Genomic DNA, 21769 nt, shown 5'->3' on the forward strand with positions numbered 1-21769 from the left:
GATTACTTTCATGAGAAAGGAACTCATTAACATCAGACATTCGGTTCCTCCAAACATTGTTCCGGATTCCTCTCACTCGCTGGATTATTTGGACATACTTGGCGGGGCTGCGGTTATGTCCAAGGCCGTGAGACGTAGGAGGACCCGTGGGAAACGCTCTGGAGCACTCGTCCGACTCCGGCAACACCTCCCCCGAATATATTCCTTGCAGATCTACGTTCTCTCAGCAACAAAGTGGATGAAATGCAACTCCTGTGCCAAACAAACAAAGACTTCTCTCGAGCCGCTGCCCTGTGCTTCACCGAGACCTGGCTGAGCGAGTCGACCCCAGACAATGCGCTGCAACTGACTGGCTTTCCACTACACGCAGCGGACTGGGAAGCGGAGGCAGCGGGGGAATCAAGAGGCGGTGGAATATGCCTCTATACGAACCAAGGCTGGTGCAGTGACATCACGCTACTGTCTAACTTCTGTTCTCCTAATCTGGAATCATTTTTTATAAATTGCTAACCCTTTTATTCTCCGAGGGAATTTACCTCTTTTATTCTCGCTGGGGTTTACACCCCCCCACCCCCCCGGCCTGCGTACGCGAGGCACAAACGCAACTCGCTGACCAGGTAATGAGAGTAGAGAGTGACGTCCCGGACCGGACCCCCAGCCACTACTCCCCAATCACCACTTCACACCTACTTACAGCCTGACTCCAGTTTGCAAAGACTGGGCCCTTCCTCACCCACTCCTCCCCAATCAGCATTTCACACCCACTTACAGCCTGACTCCAGTCTACATCTCGGACGGACCCACTGACCCTCAGCATAGGAGGACCACAAGGCTGCGTACTCTCCCCTCTCCTTTACTCTCTCTACAGCAACCACCTCCACAGACTCCACTGTTAAGCTTCTCGTTTGCGGATGACACAACCCTGATTGGACTGATCCAGGATGGGGAGGAATCTGCCTACAGAGGGGAAGTGACAGCTGGCGTCCTGGTACCATCACAACAACCTGAAGCTCAATGCTCTTAAGACAGCAGAATTGATTGCAGACTTTAGGAGAGCTCCCCCCCCCCCCACCACTCACCATAAACAACACCACAGTCACAACTTTGGAGTCATTTAGATTCCTCGGAACCATCATCTCTAGGGACCTTAAATGGGAGGCCACCATCGACTCCACAGTCAAAAAGACCCACCAGAGGATGTACTTCCTCTGGCAGCTGAGGAAACACAACCTGCCACAGGCAATGATGGTCCAGTTTTATACTGCCATTATAGTGTCTGTCCTCACATGCTCCATATATATTCCTTTATTTGTCCCACACCGGGGAAATTTACAGTGTTACATCATGGTCTCAGCCACCAAGCATGACATCCAGAGGCTGCAGCGCATCGTTCGATTAGCCAAGAAGGTTGTTGGCTGCAACCTTCCTCGCATCGATCATCTCTGACCCCTCTCACCCTGGCCACAAACTCTTTGAAGCACTTCCCTCTGGAAGGCGACTCCGGACTGTCAAAGCCGCCACAGCCAGATATAAAAACAGCTTCTTCCCACGAACAGTAGCTCTACTCAACAGCCAAATGTCTGTAGCCTCTTTTTACTCTGGTGCTTTATTTTGGCATGTTTAATTTTCTTGTATGTCTACATACTTGGCCAATAAATTTATTCTGATTCTGAAGTTACAATTACATCAGCCATGATCTGACTAAATGGTAGAGAAGTCTTGAGAGGTGGAGTGGCCTACTCCTTCACCTAACTTATATGTTTGGTGAATTGATTTTACAGATGAATGAGAAAGGTGCAGATAGGCATAGGTGACAAGAGAGACCTAGGTCAAAGTAAAAAAAAAAAGAAAAACAATAAGACAAATAAAGAAAGAGGAGGTATAGCACAACAGACATTCACAAAGAGCAAACATTTGGAAGCATAGCAGAAATTGGTGCCCATGAGCCAATCTAGCATGCAAGATCTTTCTTGAACTCCAGCAGATTTCTGGGTTTCATTTCATGTGATTGTTGCACTTTTCACACTTAAAGCCAACTGTCTAAAATGCAAATGTTCTTCAATTAAATTGGATGACTCTCCCTAACAAAAACATACAGCATATTCTTAACTAAACAAACCAGCTTGAAACCATTGTATTGTCTGTGCACATCGGAAGCACCAAAGCCATTCCAGATGATTAATATTTGATATGTTTGATATCCAGTGATTAATTTTTTTTTATTATGCTTGCCTCTCGTCTCCAAAATGTGATCTTAATTTAGCAACAATGCATTATTGGCAGCAGAGTACCAGCAAAAAAAACCCCTACGTTTTCTCTTCAGGTTTTGTGTGTATTTCCAGCAAAGAAGGAAACACTCTAGGAGGGCACTTTTTAAATAGCCACTACTGAAGGTGAGGAGAAAATTGTTAGCCAATTCAATCTTTATGGAACAAATGTATTGAAAATTGTATGCAGTCTTTGAGAGCAGACTGGCGATGAAAATTTTTAATGTGAGGTGATTTTAAAGGAATAATTTAGAGGAATAAATAAGGGGACAGATATCAAGAAAGGGAAAGGAGATGTTGGAAATGGTCCAAGCGAATTTGAGGGCAGGGTGGGAAACGGCTGAAATTATTGAATTATGCGGGCGCAGGAAACATCACCAATACAGTCGTCGATGTAGCAGAAAATGAGTTGGGGAATGGCACTAGATAGAGTAGGTTGGGAACAAAATATTCCATGTCAGATAAAGTGACTCCCAGGTTTGTGCATCTGGTGCTGGCAGAGAACACATGGTAGTCATCCTGCCCTTCTGTGCCATAACAATGCCCCACAGAAGCCTTGGTGTATTTAGTGTTTTAAAATGTTCTCGTGTACATTACTGGAAATATCAAAAACAGATGATTAGATTTTTGGAATTGTGGAGTAAATTGTATTGGAGGTAGAGCAGCTATGACCTGATTTTTTGTTTTTATTTTCATGTAAACCAAGATAGTGGAAAAACTTTGTTCTGCCTGCTACCCAGGCAAATCATACCATAGATCAGGATACAAGGGAGTGCAAAAGAGTGCAGAAAATAAACAGAATGCAGAATTCTAAGTATTAGTAGATTTTAAAAGGTATATATTAGAGGAATAAATAAGGAGAGAGAGATGAAGAAAAGGGAGAGATGTTGGAAATGGTCCAAGTGAACTTAAGGTCAGCGTTGAAGTCAGAGGCAAAGTCGTTGAAATGGAGGAATTCTGCATGTGCAGGAAACAACACCAATGCAACTTTAGATAGTTCCTCTGTCCCTCTCTTCCCCTCCCCAATCTCCCACTGTCTTCCTGTCTCCACCTATATCCTTCCTTTATCCCGCCCCCCTGACATCAGTCTGAAGAAAGGTCTCGACCCGAAACGTCGCCCATTCCTTCTCTCCTGAGATGCTGCCTGACCCGCTGAGTTACTCCAGCATTTTGTGAATAAATACCTTCGTTTTGTTCCGGCATCTGCAGTTATTTTCTTACACCAATGCAGTTGTCAGAGTTACAGCTGAAGAGAAAGTGCAGATTAAAAAGTGCAAGGGCTGCAACGGGTAAGATCGGGAATTCATCCTTGGCATGTAGGAGGTCTGCTTAAGAGTCTGACAGCGAGGAAGGAACTGGATCTGGTAAAACCTGCTTTCAAGCTTCTTTATCTTCTACCCGGTGGCGGAAGAGGGGTTAAGAGGGAATCGAGTGGTCCTCGATTATGTTGGCTGCTTTCTGGAGGCAGCGCAAAGTATAGATGGAATCAATGGGGGAGGAAAAGAGGTTGGTTTACATAATGGAATAAAATTTAGATTAAGAGGACATGACGCACTTAAGAATGACATCAAATAAAAAAAATCCAAGAGTTGCGATAGCCTGGCAATTTCTGCACCAAAAGGAGGAGCCGGCGTGCTTTGTAACTGTTAGCGCCGTTGGTGGCGGCGATGTGTATACATTGGGAATACAAGCAAAGAATTTCACTGCGCCTTGTCACATGTGATAATAAAGTATTCCATTCCATTCCACCCCAATGCTTCTCTCCTTCGCCCAACAGGTTTGATCACGGCACGGTGGCGCAGCGGTAGAGTTGCTGCCTTACAACGAATGTAGCGCCGGAGACTCAGGTTCGATCCTGACTACGGGCGCTGTCTGTACGGAATTTGTACGTTCTCCCCGTGACCTGCGTGGGTTTTCTCCGAGATCTTCGGTTTCCTCCCACACTCCAAAGACGTACAGGTATGTAGGTTAATTGGCTGGGCAAATGTTAAAATAGTCCTTAGTGGGTGTAGGATAGTGTTAGTGTGCAGGGATCGCTGGGTGGCGCGGACCCGCTGGGCCGAAGGGCCTGTTTCTGCGCTGTATCTATAAATCTAAAAAAATCTAAACCCGGCCTCTACTCGCTTCTGTGCCAGTTCCACATAGCCTTCAACTTTCCAATCTTTCAAAAATGTATTAAAATCCCTCCATTCATCCAACTTCCAAAATACCCCAGAAGTAGAGAATCTCAGACTCACTACTCTGCGAGTAGAAATTCCTATGCTCCTCAGTTTTAAATGACATCCCAATTATCTTGCAACCTTTACCCCTTCTTGTTTCTCCCACGTGTGGAATCGCCTCAACATTTATCTAGTTCTGTCCCCTTAGGATCATCTACTTTTGAATAAGATCACCGCTCATTCTTCCAAACTCTAACAAATACTCGTCTAACTTGTTGAGTCGTTCATGATATGTCAGCGCTCTCATTCCACTTGTCAGCTTTTATGAACTGCCTCAAATACTAACATACACTTTCTTACAAATGGGGAACCAAACCTTTATATTCTACTACAGATGCAGCCTCACCAACACCCTGTACACTTACCACACTTCAACCTTCTCACGTGGCGGCGCCTAACGGCAGCGGCTGACTAGCAGTCTGTCCGTCTTTTTTCCCCCTTTTTTTGTTGTGTGTCGGTGTTGGGATGGTTTTTATATATTTTTTTTCGGTTGTGTATGTGTGGGAGGGGGTGGTGGTGTGGGTGGGTGGGTGTGGGGGGGAGAACTTTTCTCTTCCTCACGGCGCGGGGTGCGGCTCGGCTGCGGGGCCTAACATCGCCCGCTGCGGCTCGGCCGCTGGACTTTACATCACCCGGTGCGGCTTGGCCGCTGGACTTAACAGTGCCCGGTGCAGCTCGGCTGCGGACTTAACAGTGCCCGGTGCAGCTCGGCTGCGGACTTAACAGTGCCCGGTGCAGCTCGGCTGCGGACTTAACAGTGCCCGGTGCAGCTCGGCTGCGGACTTAACAGTGCCCGGTGCGGCTCGGCCGCGGGACTTAACAGTGCCCGGTGCAGCTCGGCTGCGGGGCTTAACATCGCCCGGTGCAGCTCGGCTGCGGGGCTTAACATCGCCCGGTGCAGCTCGGCTGCGGGGCTTTTCATCGCTGGTGCGGCTCGGCTGCGGGGCTTAACATCGCCCGGTGCGGCTCGACCACGGGACTTAGCTGCGCAAGGCTTGGTCGCGGGCCTTTCATTGCCCGGTTCGGCCGCGAGACGTTTCAGCGCCCGGTGCGGGGACTGTGCGGGTCGGTCGGGGACGAGCTGTCTCTCCGTGGGCGTGGGGAAGAGAGTGGAAGTTTTGTTGCCTCCATCACAGTGAGGGGGTGTTTGGAGTCACTGTGATGGACGTTTGTGTTGGGGTTATGTGTCTTGTGTTCTTTTTTTTTTCTTCTTTCTTTCTTTTTTTTCTTTTTCTATGACTGCTATGTAGTTTCGTTCGGTACTTCGGTACCGAACGACAAATAAAGCTCTGTTATACCTGTTATACCTGTTATAAAGGCCCTATGCCTTTCTATTTGTTGCACCTGCACCCAATCTTTGTGGTTCATGCCCCGAGGTCCCTCTATACTTCAAACATTTGCAATCTCTCCTCGCTTAGATAAGTCAGTTATAGATTTCCTTGCCAATTGCACCACCACACAGATTCCTACAGTAACCATTGTTTATTAAGATTTTGCCTACTCACTCAATAGATCTATTTCCTGTCGCAGAATTCAAATCTCTTAACCGCATCATGCAATCATTTTGGTGTCATCGGCAAACTTTAATACTTTTCATTCCAAGTCATTAATATAGATGATGAATAAGGAGCAAAAATGTATCATAACTAGTTTGATACTGACTATGGGGGCTGTCTGGATGGAGTTTGTATGTTCTCCGGGTAACCGCATGTTTTTTCCCGGTTTCCTCCCATATTCCAAAGACATGCAGGCTAATTGGCTTCTGTGAATTGCCCCGAGTGTGTAGGATGAGAAACTGGGATAATATGGAACTGGGTGGTCTGGGTGGTCGTTTGTGGGTGCAAACTCAGTGGGCTGAAGGGCCAGATTCCACGCTGTGTCTCAAAACTAAACTAGTCTTCAATCCAGGATAGCACACCACCTCCTATACCGGGCCTCGTATCTTGCGAAGCACCTTTTACACGGCACATTATCAAATGCTCAACACTTAATTTTCACTTCATCTTTTCTCCCCTTAATTCAGATATAACTAACTTTATATAACAGATATAACAAGAGTCCAACTTGCCCAAATAGCTATTTTCGCAAGTGTGAGTTTCAATATATTAAAACATAAAATGATGAATGGTTAAAATCCGTGTCTTTTTCAAACAAATTTTTCAGTACAAGCGAACAAGCAATGATGAGCAAGAACCCTGCCCCCTGATGGCTTAGTTGAGACTAACATTAGGAATTTACTGGACTGTGTCGTATACCATGAAATGCATTCACACATTGAATCACTCGGAAGATGCACAGGTATGAACTTAATTGGACTACTTACATCTGCATCCATCTGTTTCAGCTCCTTAAGGATGTTAGGTAACCGGAATCCCCACTGCAATAATGGTTGACTGCAATGTCTATACAAGTGACTGTTGTCCTCCAATAAATCCTGTGCCAGAATATTATACGACAGAACAGAAAAATCAAAAGCTTCCCTTTGTTTTCCATCGGAGGTTTCGTTTGATTCACTCGTACCATGGCTGCTCTTGTACAATGATGTAGCATCCTCCCATGTTCTATGTACTGCCCCTACTGGAAAGAGATTACACATGTGAAAATCAAAAAGGTATGTATGTCACAGCATAATTACACAGCAGTGTCACTTGGTTATATTTTAATGAGATATCAATTGACATTGTACCTTAATAACCACAATTAATAATGCTCCTATTTTGCCATACTTCATAATCTGTAAAAGTTTAAATACTTCACATAATTAACGTGGCTTTAGACACATTCGAATGGATAGTGAAGGCCAAGTGCATGTTACTACCTGCAGAGTAAAGAGGGAAAGCCCTGCTATGTGAGGCAATGAACACATATGTCCTAGCTGGCAGCTATGGAATATACTAACAAAAGCTTAGGAGCAGAGCGCCTTCTGTGTAGCAAAGGTTGCAGAGAAAAAAAAATCAGAAGCCCTCTATTCATTCCCCTGCTGATAACAGCTGGGGAGAAATTGTCCCTTAACCTGGAGGTATGTGTTTGCACACTTCTGTGTGGATCAAGGATAATCGGTTGAATGTCAAGGATGATGAGATAGAAGAACTACTCTGTTCTTGCCCTGTCCAGAAAAAGAGCATAGAGGTGTAGGAAATAGAGATGCAGTTGAGAGCATTGTCCATTATTGACGTGGGGAACCTATAGTTCAGGAAGAAAAACATTTCAGAGCCACATGTATGGAATGTCTTAGCACCAGAACACAAGCAGATGAGGAAGATTAGAAGGATGAGCTGTGTGCAAAATAGAATGGAGTCTTTACAGGAAGCAGGATGAGAAAACACTTGTTTTGCTCTCTTTCACGGTTCTGATGAAGGCTCAGGTTCCTGAAACATTCATTGTTTCTCTTTCCAGATTTGGCCTGACCTGCTGAGTGCTTTTAGCATTTTCTGTTTTTATTTCAAATTTCCAGAATCTGCATTTTTGTTTTGAATGTCATTGAATATTTAGGTTAATCTTACTTTCCAGCTTTGCTCTATAGCCTAAAAGGTTACGGTTCTTTAAGTGTAGAAGTGATTAGCTTGGATGCTTTACTTTCATCATCAACTATCTGTACTGCAACTTATGGAAGCAGGGAGTACGTCACAGACTTTGGCAATTAGGATATAGAGAGCAAATAAAATCTATGAATCCCCAACTGCAAGTGAAAGTTGAAAACAAAACATAAAATGGGGTTGGCAGTGAGTTTCCTGACTGCCACATGACTTTCTTTTACTAGTGACAGTGAGTACCTCAATGCAAGCTTCATTTCTCCATGAATTTAAACATGTGCAAGATTTTAGTGTACATATCCTTGTCCATCTCGTCAGCATTAACTTTCCATTCTCATTGCATTAAATATAAAATAGTCTGTTTAAAACTTCAAAGGTTTTTACCTGACCCAAATATAATTCCATCCGCCTAGGCCTGCTGGATCTCCCGTTGCTAATCATTTTAACTCCCCTTCCCATACCCAGCTATCTGTCTTCGGCTCCTCCATTGCCACAGCGAGGCCACACGCAAACTGGAGGATCAGCACCTCATATTCCGCTTGGGTAGCTTACAACCCAAAGGTATGGGTGCACACCTATTTGTCCCATTTCCCAGTCCTATTTCCCCTTCCATCTCTTCTGGCTTCACATTTTACTCCTATCCCTAGCTTACACCCTTTTGTCTCCTTTTCATCTTGAGCATCTATTCATTGGCCAATCAAACCCCCTCACCTGTATCCACCCATCACCTGCCAGGTTTTGTTCCATCCCCACCTTTTTTTCATCTTTCTTTCACGTAGTACAATCAATCTGAAGAAGGGTCCCAACCTGAAATGACACCTATCCATGTCCTCCAGAGATGCTGCCCAATCTGCCTAGCTTCTCTAGTACTTTTGGGCCCTTCAAGATGGCGGTAACCGGAAAAAAGATCGATGACGGTGAGTGGGCTGGAGACTTACCTCCCACACCGAAGGCGACATTCTGGGTCAGCTACGGGAGGCGCCCTGGGGCATTGAGGCTGAGTGATGACCGGAGGCAAGTGATGGCGTATTCACAGGCCGATGTCGAGAGGGCATCAAGAGTGGTCAGTCACCCAATTGGGCTGCTGGAGCCCCTGCAGCAGCCTGGGACTCCATTAGATTGGGCATCGCTCCAAGTGAGTGAGTGCGTGGAGCGGACACGGCCAGTAGCAGTGGTAGAGACATCCCATGGCCAAGTCAACCCATTCAACTCTGACCCAGTATCGCTGCCAGGACAATGGGGCTATATGGCCAAACTAAATTTCTAACATTTAAAAAAAAATTGGATTTGAAGGATACAAGATGGTGCCTAAAATGTGGCGAGTCTTTGTCTACAACCTTACTCTTATACCAAGTAGGATTGTGCCTAATGTATAGTAAGACTGTCAGGGAACAGTACGCAAAAGGGGAATTTCACTGTTCATAGGTGTACATGACAATAAAGTCCCATTGAACCATTGGGTTTTTGTTTTCTATAATATTATTCATGTTTAAGTAATTTATTTCATCCCATCCTTTAATTCCACCAACGGTGGTGAAAGATCTGCAATTTTGCTTTGAAACTGTGGCAATTTTCGTCTTTAATTTATTTGACATGCATTTTTATTAATTACTTAGGATATTGAAGCATGTAAATCAAGTTTCAATTATGTTCATTCTAGGGCAGCTGAAAGCCATTCCTTTATATTTCTAAACAGAGCTTATAACTCTTCACGTGTAGTGCCTTACATGACAAGGTAGTTGATCTTAAGAAAAACAAGATATAATTAGATCTGTAGAATTTGCCAATATTGGGTGGTGTCCTTCCACCACATTCTTGGATGATTCTCCAAATTATGAGTCAATATGGAAAACTTTTGATTCATTTATTTAGCTATCAGATGCCAGAATAAGACAAAGAAACAAGCAAGAACAATCTAGGTGGCAGGGAATATATCAGGGCTACGAAATGTCAGCCATTTGCCAGGTTTAGCTAAATCCTATTCCATGAATACTTCTTTTAGGATGTGCACTTGAACCCCTGTCTCACATGGAAGGACTGCTGGGGTCACTGGATGGAGACAAGGGTCAGTGTTACATCTCCTGTGGTTGCAGGGGAAAGTACCTGGGGAGTGGTTGGTTTGGGTGGGAAGGGAAGAGTGTAGAGGGAGAGGTCTCTGGGAAAGCAGAAAGGGGTGGAGATGGGAGGATGTGACTGGTGGTGGGATCACATGGCAGGTGACAGAAATGTAAGATGATGATGTGCTGGTGACAGAAATGCCAAAGACAATGTTTTAGCATCTGACTCATTGGGTAGTGCGTGCCACCTCCCTGGCAGCTATCCTGGGGCCTGGTTTCCAAACTTCTGTGCAGCTCACCTGGGCCTGGTTTCCAGTTCATTATGGCTCACGTGGACCTGGTTTCCACTGTTCATTATGGCTCATCTGGTTCCTGTGCTCCTTGCAACTCATCCAATTCTGTTCTCACCCTCATTTTTAAATTGCCCCGTTCTATTTTTCCAGACTCAACTGAAATTTCCAAGGCCATATTTCCCATACCCACTTTAAACTTACTGGGTTCACTGAAACATTTGTCATGCTACTGTGTAAAATCGCAGAAAAGCGAATTAAGTGTTTTGGAGTACAAGGCTAATTATACAAAAAGTGTGAATTGAATATACCATGGTAATTGACATTATATACTGGCAGAGTGGAAAATGGGTGCGGTTCTGAAAATTAGTATGACATTTGGACGGTGATGGGAATGAATCTTGGCTCAGAAGATCAATAAATAGAATTATTTAGGGTGGAGAAAAAGAAATACCAATGCCTGGGTAGAAGGGCAGTCAGAGCTGCTGTTGCACAATAAGAAAATATGTAAAGACAGCATGTAGTTTATTATTCCCCAAACTAGCTATTCCATTATTTTTAGTTTAGTTTAAACTATATATGGGCAATCAATCGCAAATGGAGAGAGATTGCAAGAAATGTAATGCAATGATTATAGAAACAGAGTAGTAAATCTGGTCTCCTCTTGATTCTTGTGAAATTATTCTCAGTCCTGTTACACTGCCCATTCCCTCAAATGCCTATTTTAAACTCCCTTCAGAAAGCCTTCGTTGACATTGTTTACACCATTCTTGCAAGCAATGACTTCCAGATCATTACTTTCCTTTCATTAAAAAAAATCCCATTCTCCAAAACAAAAAACATTTCTATATAATCTCGATTCCATGAACCATCTGCCAATGAGTTCCTATCCAATTTTGATTGTAGAACAGAATGGCATTAAAATTTCACCTTCAACCATCGATGTTAAAAGCATGCATCCCTCATAAGATTAGACATATGTGGAGATGCACCATTGTCATAGAGAAGTATTTACACTAACACTGATTATAATAGCATCAAGCGAAAAATTATTTTTACCTTTGATAGCTCCAGTTTCTTGACCTTCGGCTATGTTGGAGCAACACAAGTTTTCCAATTCCATGCCATGAGGAGCAACAGAGTCAGTTTTGTACTGTGCTGCATGATTTGTTTCATTTGATTTTACAAGGTCAAGTTCCTCCTTATTTGCTGGATCACACTTTCTTCGTTTACTTTGAGGTGCATCTATATTTGCCTCCATACAGCAACCTGATGATCGACTTGTGTAAAAATTAGACGATGGTGGTGCGTATCCACCCCTTGTCCAAGAATCACCATAAAAGGACAATGGTGGTCTCTGATGGGAAGAAGGATTCCAGTAGAAAGATGGAGTCCAATGGAAGGGGCGAAAACTTCCAAAACCATATGGATTAATTATCCATTGAGAACCTGACATCCAACGAGGATAGAAGTTTGGAATGTGATGAGACCAATGAGGAGCTGATAAGTGGACAATATTGCTCCTGCCGAAGTTCTGTAGATGACGAGCAATCATGTGGTGGCTAGAAAAAGCAAATATTTCGTTATCACAAAGCGCAGTGCAATTTATTTCTACCTATAATACAGACAATGTTTTTAAAGTATATTTAAAATGTGACTACAGGTAATCCCCGCATTGTTTGGGAGGAGTGGTTATGTTAATAAAACACAGACCATATCACGACCAGGAAGCTGGAGAAGAGGTGGGATGGGGCAGAGCCTGGTGAGTGCTAGGTTGCGACAGATGGAAGGGTTTATTGGTAGATGGGTGGAGTAAGTGACAAAGGTTACAGATGGAAAGGAGACAAAGGTGTGTTACATAAGGAAACAAGAGGATATTTGAAATGTAAAGCCAGAGGGAGGGAGGGATAGGGGTGGAATGTGACAGCAAGAGGGAAAAGAGAAGGGGGGGGGGGGGCAAAAGGGAAATATGGGGCTTATGGATGGGAGCCAGCGTATGGTGGAGTGGGATGACAAGATAGTGGGAGAAATGTTTGTCCTCTGGGATGGGGGCAACAGAAAGAGAGGGGTATTCAATGTTTATATCATTGGAATGTAGGCTATCCAAGATGAATGAGGTGCTATTCTTCCACTTTGCATGTAGCCTTACTCGCGCAATGGAAAAAGCCAATGACAAAAGTCAGCATGGGAAGGGGTGTTAAAATGGTTTGCAATCTAGAGTGCCAACAGGCCTTAGCCGAATGAGTGCATGTTTTGGCCTTGTCTACGCCTTGTCATGCGATGCAAAGGAGGCCACATTGGGAGCACCAAATGCAGTAGAGGTTGAAAGAGGTGCATGGGAACTTCGGTCTCACCTGGAAAGACTGTTCGGGTCCCTGGATGTGAAGTAAGAGAGATGGTGTAGGGAGAGCTGCAGTTGCAGGGGTACACTTATGCAGTTTATTTAGCAATTTGGGACACATTTCTACAATTTGCTCGAAAGTATCTACAAGTTTGTTTGAAAATTCTTCTTGGAGTTAGCCTTAATAGCAATTGATGAGCAAAATGCAGAAAGGCTAATCATTTGGTTGTTTTAAATTCTTCCTGCACATTTCTCCTTAGAACTGTGCTACAGACTGCACGAGGGCTGCCAAGCGCAACATATCAGAACACAGAGCATTTTTGCATACGATGATTTAGGAAAACTCTAAAAAAAGCAAAGTAAAAATAAATTTTGCCCATTTTCGCACTTTATTAAAACATACATTTTAGATAACCAATCAACATCTTTGGGTTGATACAGGCTGTTGCTATTTTTAAAATCCAAGACAACCTATCAATTTACTGGATCAGTAGGGAAAAAAAAATGCAGATGCTGGTTTAAATCAAAGATAGACACAAAAAGCTAGAGTAACTCAGCGGGTCAGGCAGTATCTTGGGAGAGAGGGAATGGGTGACGTTTCGGGTCGAGACCCTTCTTCAATTTACCAGAACAGTCCTCCCAGGGTTCAAAAGGAAATAGCTGTAGTTTCTATTGTATTCATTGAGCTTAACTAGTGATCTCCACAAAGTTGCACTGTAATTAAAAGGCGTGAATTTTGAACGGAAAAGGTATGGAACATAATCATAAACCCAGAAGCATGTTGCGTCACAATGCCTATACAAACATTTAAATTTTGTTTTATTCATTTTGAGCATTTAAATCTAAACTGCAAAGATGTAAAACCAAAATATATTTACAAATGCAACCAAAATAATCAACAGGTAATCTGCTCCTTTATCACCTTCCTGTTAGTGGGATAGTCATAGGGTCATACAGCGTGGAAACACACCCTTCGGCCCAACTTGCCCATGCCAACCAACTTTCCCCATCTAAACTAGTCTTACCTGCCTACTTTTGGCCCATGATCTTTGATTTGTGCAACAAATTTGTGCCCAGTTTCTATTTTCCAACGGTTACCATACTTGTAAAGTTCCCATCTAGCTGGAATCATTTTGGATTGATCTGAAGCTGTGAAAGGCACTATATGAACAAATGTTGTTTTGAACAAAAGTAGCTGATAGAAACATAATCCCAGTACCCCCTCCCCCCTCCTGAATCACCACTTTACACCCACTTACAGCCTGACTCCAGCCTGCAAAGACTGGGCCCTCGTCCACTACCCACCCCCTCCTTGCTGCCCAACATCAGTCTAGCCACTTCTCCATCACTAACAATAGAAATTGAGGAGGTGGAGAAGCTATTCAGAAGACAGAAAAAACAGAAATCTCCGGGACCGGACAATGTTTCCCCCTCTACCCTCAAGCTCTGTGCCGGACAACTGCCAGCAGTCTACACAGATATTTTCAACCAGTCCCTGCAAACCTGCACTGTCCCTGCCTCCTTCAAAGTCTCCACTATTGTTCCTGTACCAAAAAAGCCAATGACTACATTGACTTAATGACTACAGGCCTGTCGCACTGTAATCATGAAGACCCTTTTGCTCTGGTATTTTATTTCATTCTTCACGTGTTTAAATTATAATGTTAGATAGAGCTTTTAAGGATAGCGGAGTCAGGGGGTATGGGGAGAAGGCAGGAACGGGGTACTGATTGAGAATGATCAGCCATGATCACATTGAATGGCGGTGCTGGCTCAAAGGGCCGAATGGCCTCCTCCTGCACCTATTGTCTAGTTTCATTCTTAATTGTTTACTGTACATCGTGTTGTTACTTGCGAGCAGAGTACCAAGGCAAATTCCTTGTATGTATACATACTTGGCTAATAAAATTAATTCAATTCAATTCAATACAAAAGTTTATTTTTAACAATGCTAAATTCCCTGCATATGTGATACACTTTCATCTAAGTTAATGTTATGGAAATAGCTAGCTTAGCAGAGCTTTCAAATATCAGTGCCACCCTTAATATCACTATTAAAGGTCTCAATTTATAGGGAACATATACTTCCAACTAAAGGGCAAGTTCCATACTTCTGCAGTAAATATTTAGTTTTATGTCAGGGAGTACATTTAATATTGAATGTGTTGATATCATATTGAATTATGTTTAAATAATCGACATTTTAGAATGGTGTTAAACTATTTGCAAAGCCAGAAATTATATTAACTCCTCAGTACTTTAAAGTCACAATTTTTTTCCCTGCAAGTTTAATTTTATTAAAAGGTGTTTTTCATGGGATTACATTAACTTTATACATCACAAATATATGTTATCCAGACTGAATTTGATTTGAGATGATGGAATGAGAAGAACATGGGGAACTTTGCCATGAATGTGGCTAGTGTAGTAATTTAATGGAATTTTTTTCCCCCCACAAGTAAATTATTTAACATTTCTTGATTCGTATTATGAATATCGTTAATTCCTACCCTCTTCTGTCCTGTGTATTCAGCCCAGCAGAGTACCCAAAAGGTATAAATCTACGGCCATTCATTCTTCAAGAATTGCTTCCCGAATTCTTTTCGTCCGGCATCTACCAAGTTAAACTCACAAAACAATACGTAAACTCATTAAAACAAAGATCGAGGTGCTTTACACATCAATCGTTCAATCCAATTTCACGATTTTGCCGTTGAATGGTTCACCGAAGTAGTCTTATTGTCATTTCAAGTGGACAAAATATATTTTCGCATACTGAGCTGTACCTATATTTGTGCAAAAGCAATTGCATATTTAACTTAAAGCAAAGAAAGCGACATTCTCTCACATCAAGAACATAATTCTACACAACAGAGGACCATTTATAAGATATTTTTGCTCAGACTTCCTCGATCTGTCATTGACTTTTATGAGGAAAAGCGTTACTGTTTCACGCTTCATGCAGAACTGAGCCGCTTGGACAGGCTTGGTGCAGGGACATTATGGAGGGAATGCACATGAAAGATAACGATTACACTGCAACTTACGGAGTCGCCAGCCAAAGGTTATCGTGCTCGATTCAAAGAACGTTATCCATGGTGGATACCTGCTCCTTCACTGAGCAGAGCGGAGCTGGGGAACTGAAGGCCTGAGGGTAAAACAGTCCTTCCTTGCTGAGTCCAGGCGTTCACTTTTCCCCGCCCCCGCTAGGCCGAGACACGCAATGGCTGCCGGCCGGGCTTTCTGGGAGTTGTAGTCAATAGGCCGAGACACGCAGTGGCTGCCGGCCGGGCTATCAGGGAGTTGTAGTCAATAGGCCGAGACACGCAGTGGCTGCCGGCCGGGCTTTCTGGGAGTTGTAGTCAATGCACCAAGAAACCACTTATACAATACAATACATCTTTATTGTCATTGTACAACGAGATTGGGAATGCGACTTCCATACGGTGCAATAAATTAATTAGCTAATCAGCATTAATGAAGATAGACACAAAATGATGGAGTAACTCAATAGACAATAGGTGCAAGAGTAGGCCATTCGGCCCTTCGAGCCAGCACCGCCATTCAATGTGATCATGGCTGATCATTCTCAATCAGTACCCCGTTCCTGCCTTCTCCCCGTACCCCCTGACTCCGCTATCCTTAAGAGCTCTATCTAGCTCTCTCTTGAATGAATTCAGAGAATTGGTCTTCACTGCCTTCTGAGGCAGTGAATTCCACAGATTTACAAATCTCTGACTGAAAAAGCTTTTCCTCACCTCCGTTCTAAATGGCCTACCCCTTATTCTTAAACTGTGGCCCCTGGTTCTGGACTCCCCCAACATTGGGAACATGTTTCCTGCCTCTAACGTGTCCAACCTCTTAACTCAATTCAGCGGGATAGGCAGCATCTCTGGAGAGACGCCCCATTCCTTCTCTCCAGAGATGCTGCCTGTCCTGCTGAGTTACTCCAGCATTTAGTGTCTATCTTCGGTGTAAATCAGCATCTCTGCAAGTTCCTTCCTACACACTTAACCATTCGTGGCATGGGGCTCGAAAACCAAAATTACACCCATGCATGCATTCCACTTTGATTCTACAGCGCACTCGAGATTTCGCAAAAAAAAAGTATATCCACGACATTAAAGACAGCGGTAAAAATCTGCAATTAATTCAGGCCGTCATCCAAATTGCAATAAAGCTTCTTATTCCCCGCTCCAAAAAAAGATAGATTGTAAGTTATATTAACTTACACATAATTGCTACTTTTTGCAATCACACAAGCCTATTTGATGATATTGAATAATTCCTTCCCTAAAAAACGTTAAATCTGTTGAAAACGCACCATTTGTGAGATGGTGGAATTAAAATAATTAATACCCAGGGGAAACGGGCCCCACAAAGGAATCATAATCTAGAACGTAATCATTGAACAGACTCACTTTTGTTAATCTGTGTACTCAGTCCCAGTAAAACAGCAACTTGATTATCTTTTTAAAGATACAGCCTTGATGTTGTTATATCGGCTGTGGATGGATTTATGACGGAATAAAACAACTCTCCTTAAAAGACATGAACAAATGGGTAATCAAGTGTATATTAACTAACATCATATAAAAGGTGTTCGTTTGAAATGTCTACCCAATCTCATTAACATTACCAATAAAAATTGTTGATCTTAACCCATGTGCTTATAGCCCACACCTGATTTGAATTTGAAATGATCTCAATTTGATATGATATTTAATGCATAACAAAGGCCTGGTGAAGTAACACTTGATGACCAATAAAGGTCACTGGAGTAACACAGTATTAACATGCATGGTGAATAAAGCATAGTGGCACCACTAAGTGTCTCGACCCAAACCGTCACCCATTCCTTCTCTCCCGAGATGCTGCCTGACCCACTGAGTTACTCCAGCATTTTGTGTCTGCCTTAAGGCACCAGCAACCTGACTTCAAACCTGAGCGTTAGTGCTGTCTGTGTAGAGTTTGCATGTTCTCCCTGTGATTTTGTGGGTTTCTTCTGGAGACTCCAGTTCCCTCACACATTCCAAAGATGTACAGATTGATATTGCTTCTGTTTGTAGGTGGAATCTGGAAATGATGGGAGGAGGGGGGTAGATGATAGGAATGTGGGGAGAATAAAATGAGATGGTGTTAGGATTAGGGTAAATTGGTGCTTGGTTGGCATAGACTTAATGATCTGAAGGGCTAATTTCTGTCCTATTGCCCTATGATTCCATGAGTATATGCCCAGCAAGTATATGCTGAAAGCAAAATTTCAGGAAATGATATGGGAAGAAGGGTCTCGCCCCGAAACGTCACCCATTCCCTCTCTCCTAGACGCTGCCTGACCTGCTGAGTTACTCCAGCATTTTATGATACCTATGATTTTCCCATGGCACCAACTTCACAGACTTGTCAATATTTACTATATCAAGTCACGTGAACTGTATCCGGTAATAACATCACCAATTCATGTAAAAAAAGGGGCTGGGGAATAGCTGGAATTTGATCCCAGTATTGTTGACATTTTTACAAAGCAAGAGGAAAACTGCCTCAACAAGAAAAATAATGTGTTTTGTATTATTGGTGTACTGAAGGACATCCATTTCATGAAATTATGGCTCTGAGTGACATGTCATATTTGGATATTCTGGGTCACTATTGGACTTTGACCTAAAGTACCTGTTCAAGACTGTTTTCCTAATGATTTTCATAAATTACCAGTGGCACTTTGGAGCTAAAGACAAAACCACAATTTACAATGGATGCTTTGTGGTGAGCCAAGTCCTAGTTTGACAATTCAAGATTCATGGAATCTTTCATAAGAATATAAAAACGAGTAAATAATTGTCGCATAATATACCATCATTTAGCATATCCACATATCCATTTTTGAATGTCACACCTCAATGACTCAATCAATGTGAAAGTGGGGTATGGAATAATTCTGGCCCATCTCAATCCCATTTAGAAAGAGTTGCACTTTGTGCAAAAGCCACCCCCCTCCACTCAGTTTGGAACCTCACGCACAAGTTACTATTTCCAGTATTAAGTGCTGTAACGCACTTAAAAAAAAAATCATCGCTTTCCGCTACGCTATCTCTCTCTCTCTCTCTCTGAAACATTTGTATTGGAAAACATTGCCAGCAGAGTGCAGAAAGCTCCGCGCAGAGATCAGTTGAGCCACTCCTTTTGAAGATGCACTCAAGGACCCAGGTCGAAACCTTTTTCCATCAGTCGCACGCAATAGTAGATTTAGTTCGCGAACTCTAATGTTTGAAACTACCTCCATGCAAACAAAAGGACAGCTCCTGAAGTGCAGAAGGTGGTGGAAGAGCAGGGGATGCCACACAGTGGATGTACAGGAAGAGGAGGAGGCTCGTCTGCTCGGAAATGATGTGCAAGGGGAAAGTGTGCCTGGGGTATTGGGAGTGGATGAGGGGTTGGGCTGATCATGTTGTCACAGGGACAAAAGGGGCACTTGGCTCGCTTCTACACAGTCACCGACCCCAAAAGACACAGGCAAGGCTACACCGTGTACAAAGTGACGGCGCGGGTGAGTGACCCCCCTTCTGTTAATGCACCCGTTGCATCGCGACGGGGAGAGGTGTTGTGCTGCTGCTGATGATGCTTTCGTTGCGGAGCTTTTGTGCAGAGAGAGAGGAGAGGATCGACCAGGCATTGAAGAGCCGCCCGCTGGGGCAGTGTTGAGGGGAGTCTAGTCTGCCTGGGTTCCAATATAGAACGCTCCCGGGACAATTGCAACATCAACCCAGAGGCAGAGCAACCTCCTGGGATGGGACTTAGTGGCAACACACCCATTGCATGCAGACCAGTGATGATTGCACTGGGCATCCTTGGGGTAAGGGACTACAGATGCTGGTTTAAACCGAAGACCCTTCTTCTTCCTCTTCAGGAAGGGTCTCGACCCTGAAACATCATAGAAACATAGAAAATAGATGCAGGAGTAGGCCATTCGAGCCTGTACCGCCATTCAATATGATCATGGCTGATCATCCAACTCAGTAACCTGTACCTGCCTTCTCTCCATACCCCCTGATCCCTTTAGCCACAAGGGCCACATCTAACTCCCTCTTAAATATAGCCAATGAACTGGCCTCAACTATTCGTTCTCTCCAGAGATGCTGCCTGCCCCGCTGAGTTACTCCAGCTTTTTGTGTCTATCTTGGGTTTATTATTGTCGGATGTATTGATGCACAATTAAAAGCTTTGTTTTGCATGCCACCCAATCAAATCAAATAACTCAATGAAGCCAAATTTAAATTCAAGTACAATAGGTAGAGCGAAGGGAGAGATACAGGGGGGTGCAGAATATAGTTCTCAGCATTGTAGTGTGACAGTTCCAGAGACAAAAGTCCAATATCTGCAACGAGGTAGAGGAGAATGAGACTGAACCCTAGCTTATGGAAGGGCATGGTTCAGCAGCCTGATTACAGAGGCTGTTCCTGTTTGGTAATAACATCATTTGAGAAGTTGCTGATAAAAGTCAAGTATTTATTTATTTATTTAAGTCAAGTATAAATTTATTAAAAAAACACACACAAAAGTGCTGGAGTAACTCAGCGGGTCAGCCAGCATCTCTGAATGACATGAATAGGTGACATCTCGGGTTGGGATCTTTCTTTAGATCTAAAACGTTGCCTATCTGTGACTTCCAGAGATGCTGCCTGACTGCTGATTTACTCCAACATCTGCAGTTCCTTGTATCACAAAGTATTTGTATTTTTTTTTAACAACTCCAATGAAGTTGCAAATGCAAAGATCTGAATATTTAAAGTGCTTAAAAAATAAAACCTGTGTTGGAACTTGAAGCTGAATATTTGTTGTTTTGTGTTGGTATTCCCAAGCCATTTCCATAATTTACATTTTTTCATCAAATATGCAATATTCCATTTCAAAAACAAGGATATGAATAGTTTCATCCATCTGATTATGGAAGTTGACCCAGAAGAGGTGCACTGAAATGTTGTATGATTAATATATTTGGAACATATTCAGTTTGCAATTGATGTCAATGAGCATTGGCTTTTCATATTAATTGTATATATTTTAAAAAATATAGGTCGTTTCAAGGAGAACTCCTGAGGAGGTCCAAGAGGTAACAAACTATCAAACGTTGCTTTATTGAGTTAGATTTCATAATTGATGTATTTTATTAAATAATTGCAGTGCATTTGTCACCAAAAATCAGATTTATTTCCTTTGGTATCTGGTCATTTTTGGCAAGGCCACCATTTATTGCCTATTCTTAGTTGTTTATGAGCAGGTCTTGAACTGCTGCAATTGCCTTCATAGAGTGAGGATTTAATATTGTTTTTGAAGGAGTGAATCATACAAAACTTAGACAGAGGCTAGGAAATTTGTTTTGGATATGCAACTGAAAATAGGGTCGCAACTTTGTGCTATGTATGAGGAAGATAATTTTCCTTGATGACATATTTCACAAACCGTCCCCAAATTTGACGCAATAACTTGTTTCCTCTTCTTGAGAGTCATTTGTTTGAAACTAATATTTTTGATGCCTTTTTATGAAAAACGCAGTTGCTTGTTGATCCTCAGCAGTATGTCACATTTTGCCACACATGTGTAACATTCTCTGAGTGCACAGCATTGCCAAACTATCCAAAATATGTACTTCAGCATTAAAGATGTAACATTAATTCTTCAACAATGCTACCACTATTTCATTCTTGTCTGCCTACTTCGGTATAATACTTGTGAAATATATTCGGAGCAAATATTCAAATGATTATATCTATGTGAATTAAATGCTGTCCTGTGCCCTTTGTACCTCTTTCACGATATCATACAGGATATATTGAATATCTGACATACTCTTGCTGAAGAAAGTTTATTTTGTCAGGAAATATTCCATCATTTGAAAAATTTAAAGAATAGGACTTTTTAAAGAATAAAAAGTCAGCAGGTCCTTAAATGTTCAGCTATTTCTAAATTCACTTACGTTGAATAAAGCTTCTAATATGTAAATTGAGATTAACTATCTCCTAATCAATTTATAAGTATCTTACCACTCTGAGTTGGCCTTCAATTGA

The 21769-nt window shown here is 42.7% G+C and overlaps 2 protein-coding genes across 9 annotated transcripts in view; one reads left to right on the top strand and one right to left on the bottom strand.

Annotated features, from left to right (window-relative positions):
• The window catches only part of angel2 (angel homolog 2 (Drosophila)), a 46036-nt gene extending 26977 nt beyond the window's left edge, over positions 1-19059 (bottom strand). The window contains exons 1-5 of one of the 7 annotated variants that reach the window (XM_078404881.1): positions 17129-17387; positions 15218-15334; positions 13733-13856; positions 11426-11928; positions 6810-7063 (exon numbers count right to left, since the gene is read on the bottom strand). In XM_078404881.1, coding sequence (XP_078261007.1) covers positions 6810-7063; positions 11426-11928; positions 13733-13839 — 864 coding nt within the window. In that variant the 5' untranslated portion in view covers positions 13840-13856; positions 15218-15334; positions 17129-17387. Of the gene's footprint in view, positions 1-6809; positions 7064-11425; positions 11929-13732; positions 13857-15217; positions 15335-15754; positions 16096-17128; positions 17388-17650; positions 17784-18981 lie in introns of those variants that run through there. The other 6 variants (XM_078404882.1, XM_078404884.1, XM_078404883.1 and 3 more) reach the window with 6 other exon arrangements.
• A 46-nt stretch (positions 19060-19105) lies between these two features.
• Positions 19106-21769, top strand: part of rps6kc1 (ribosomal protein S6 kinase polypeptide 1) — a 139922-nt gene continuing 137258 nt past the window's right edge. For both annotated transcript variants that reach the window (XM_078404889.1, XM_078404890.1), the window contains exons 1-2: positions 19106-19251; positions 20779-20814. In XM_078404889.1, the coding sequence (XP_078261015.1) occupies positions 19150-19251; positions 20779-20814 (138 nt within the window). In that variant the 5' untranslated portion in view covers positions 19106-19149. The remainder of the gene's footprint in view (positions 19252-20778; positions 20815-21769) is intronic.

The sequence above is a fragment of the Rhinoraja longicauda genome, chromosome 9 (genome assembly GCF_053455715.1).
Source record: "Rhinoraja longicauda isolate Sanriku21f chromosome 9, sRhiLon1.1, whole genome shotgun sequence".
Taxonomy (NCBI): Eukaryota; Metazoa; Chordata; class Chondrichthyes; order Rajiformes; family Arhynchobatidae; genus Rhinoraja; species Rhinoraja longicauda.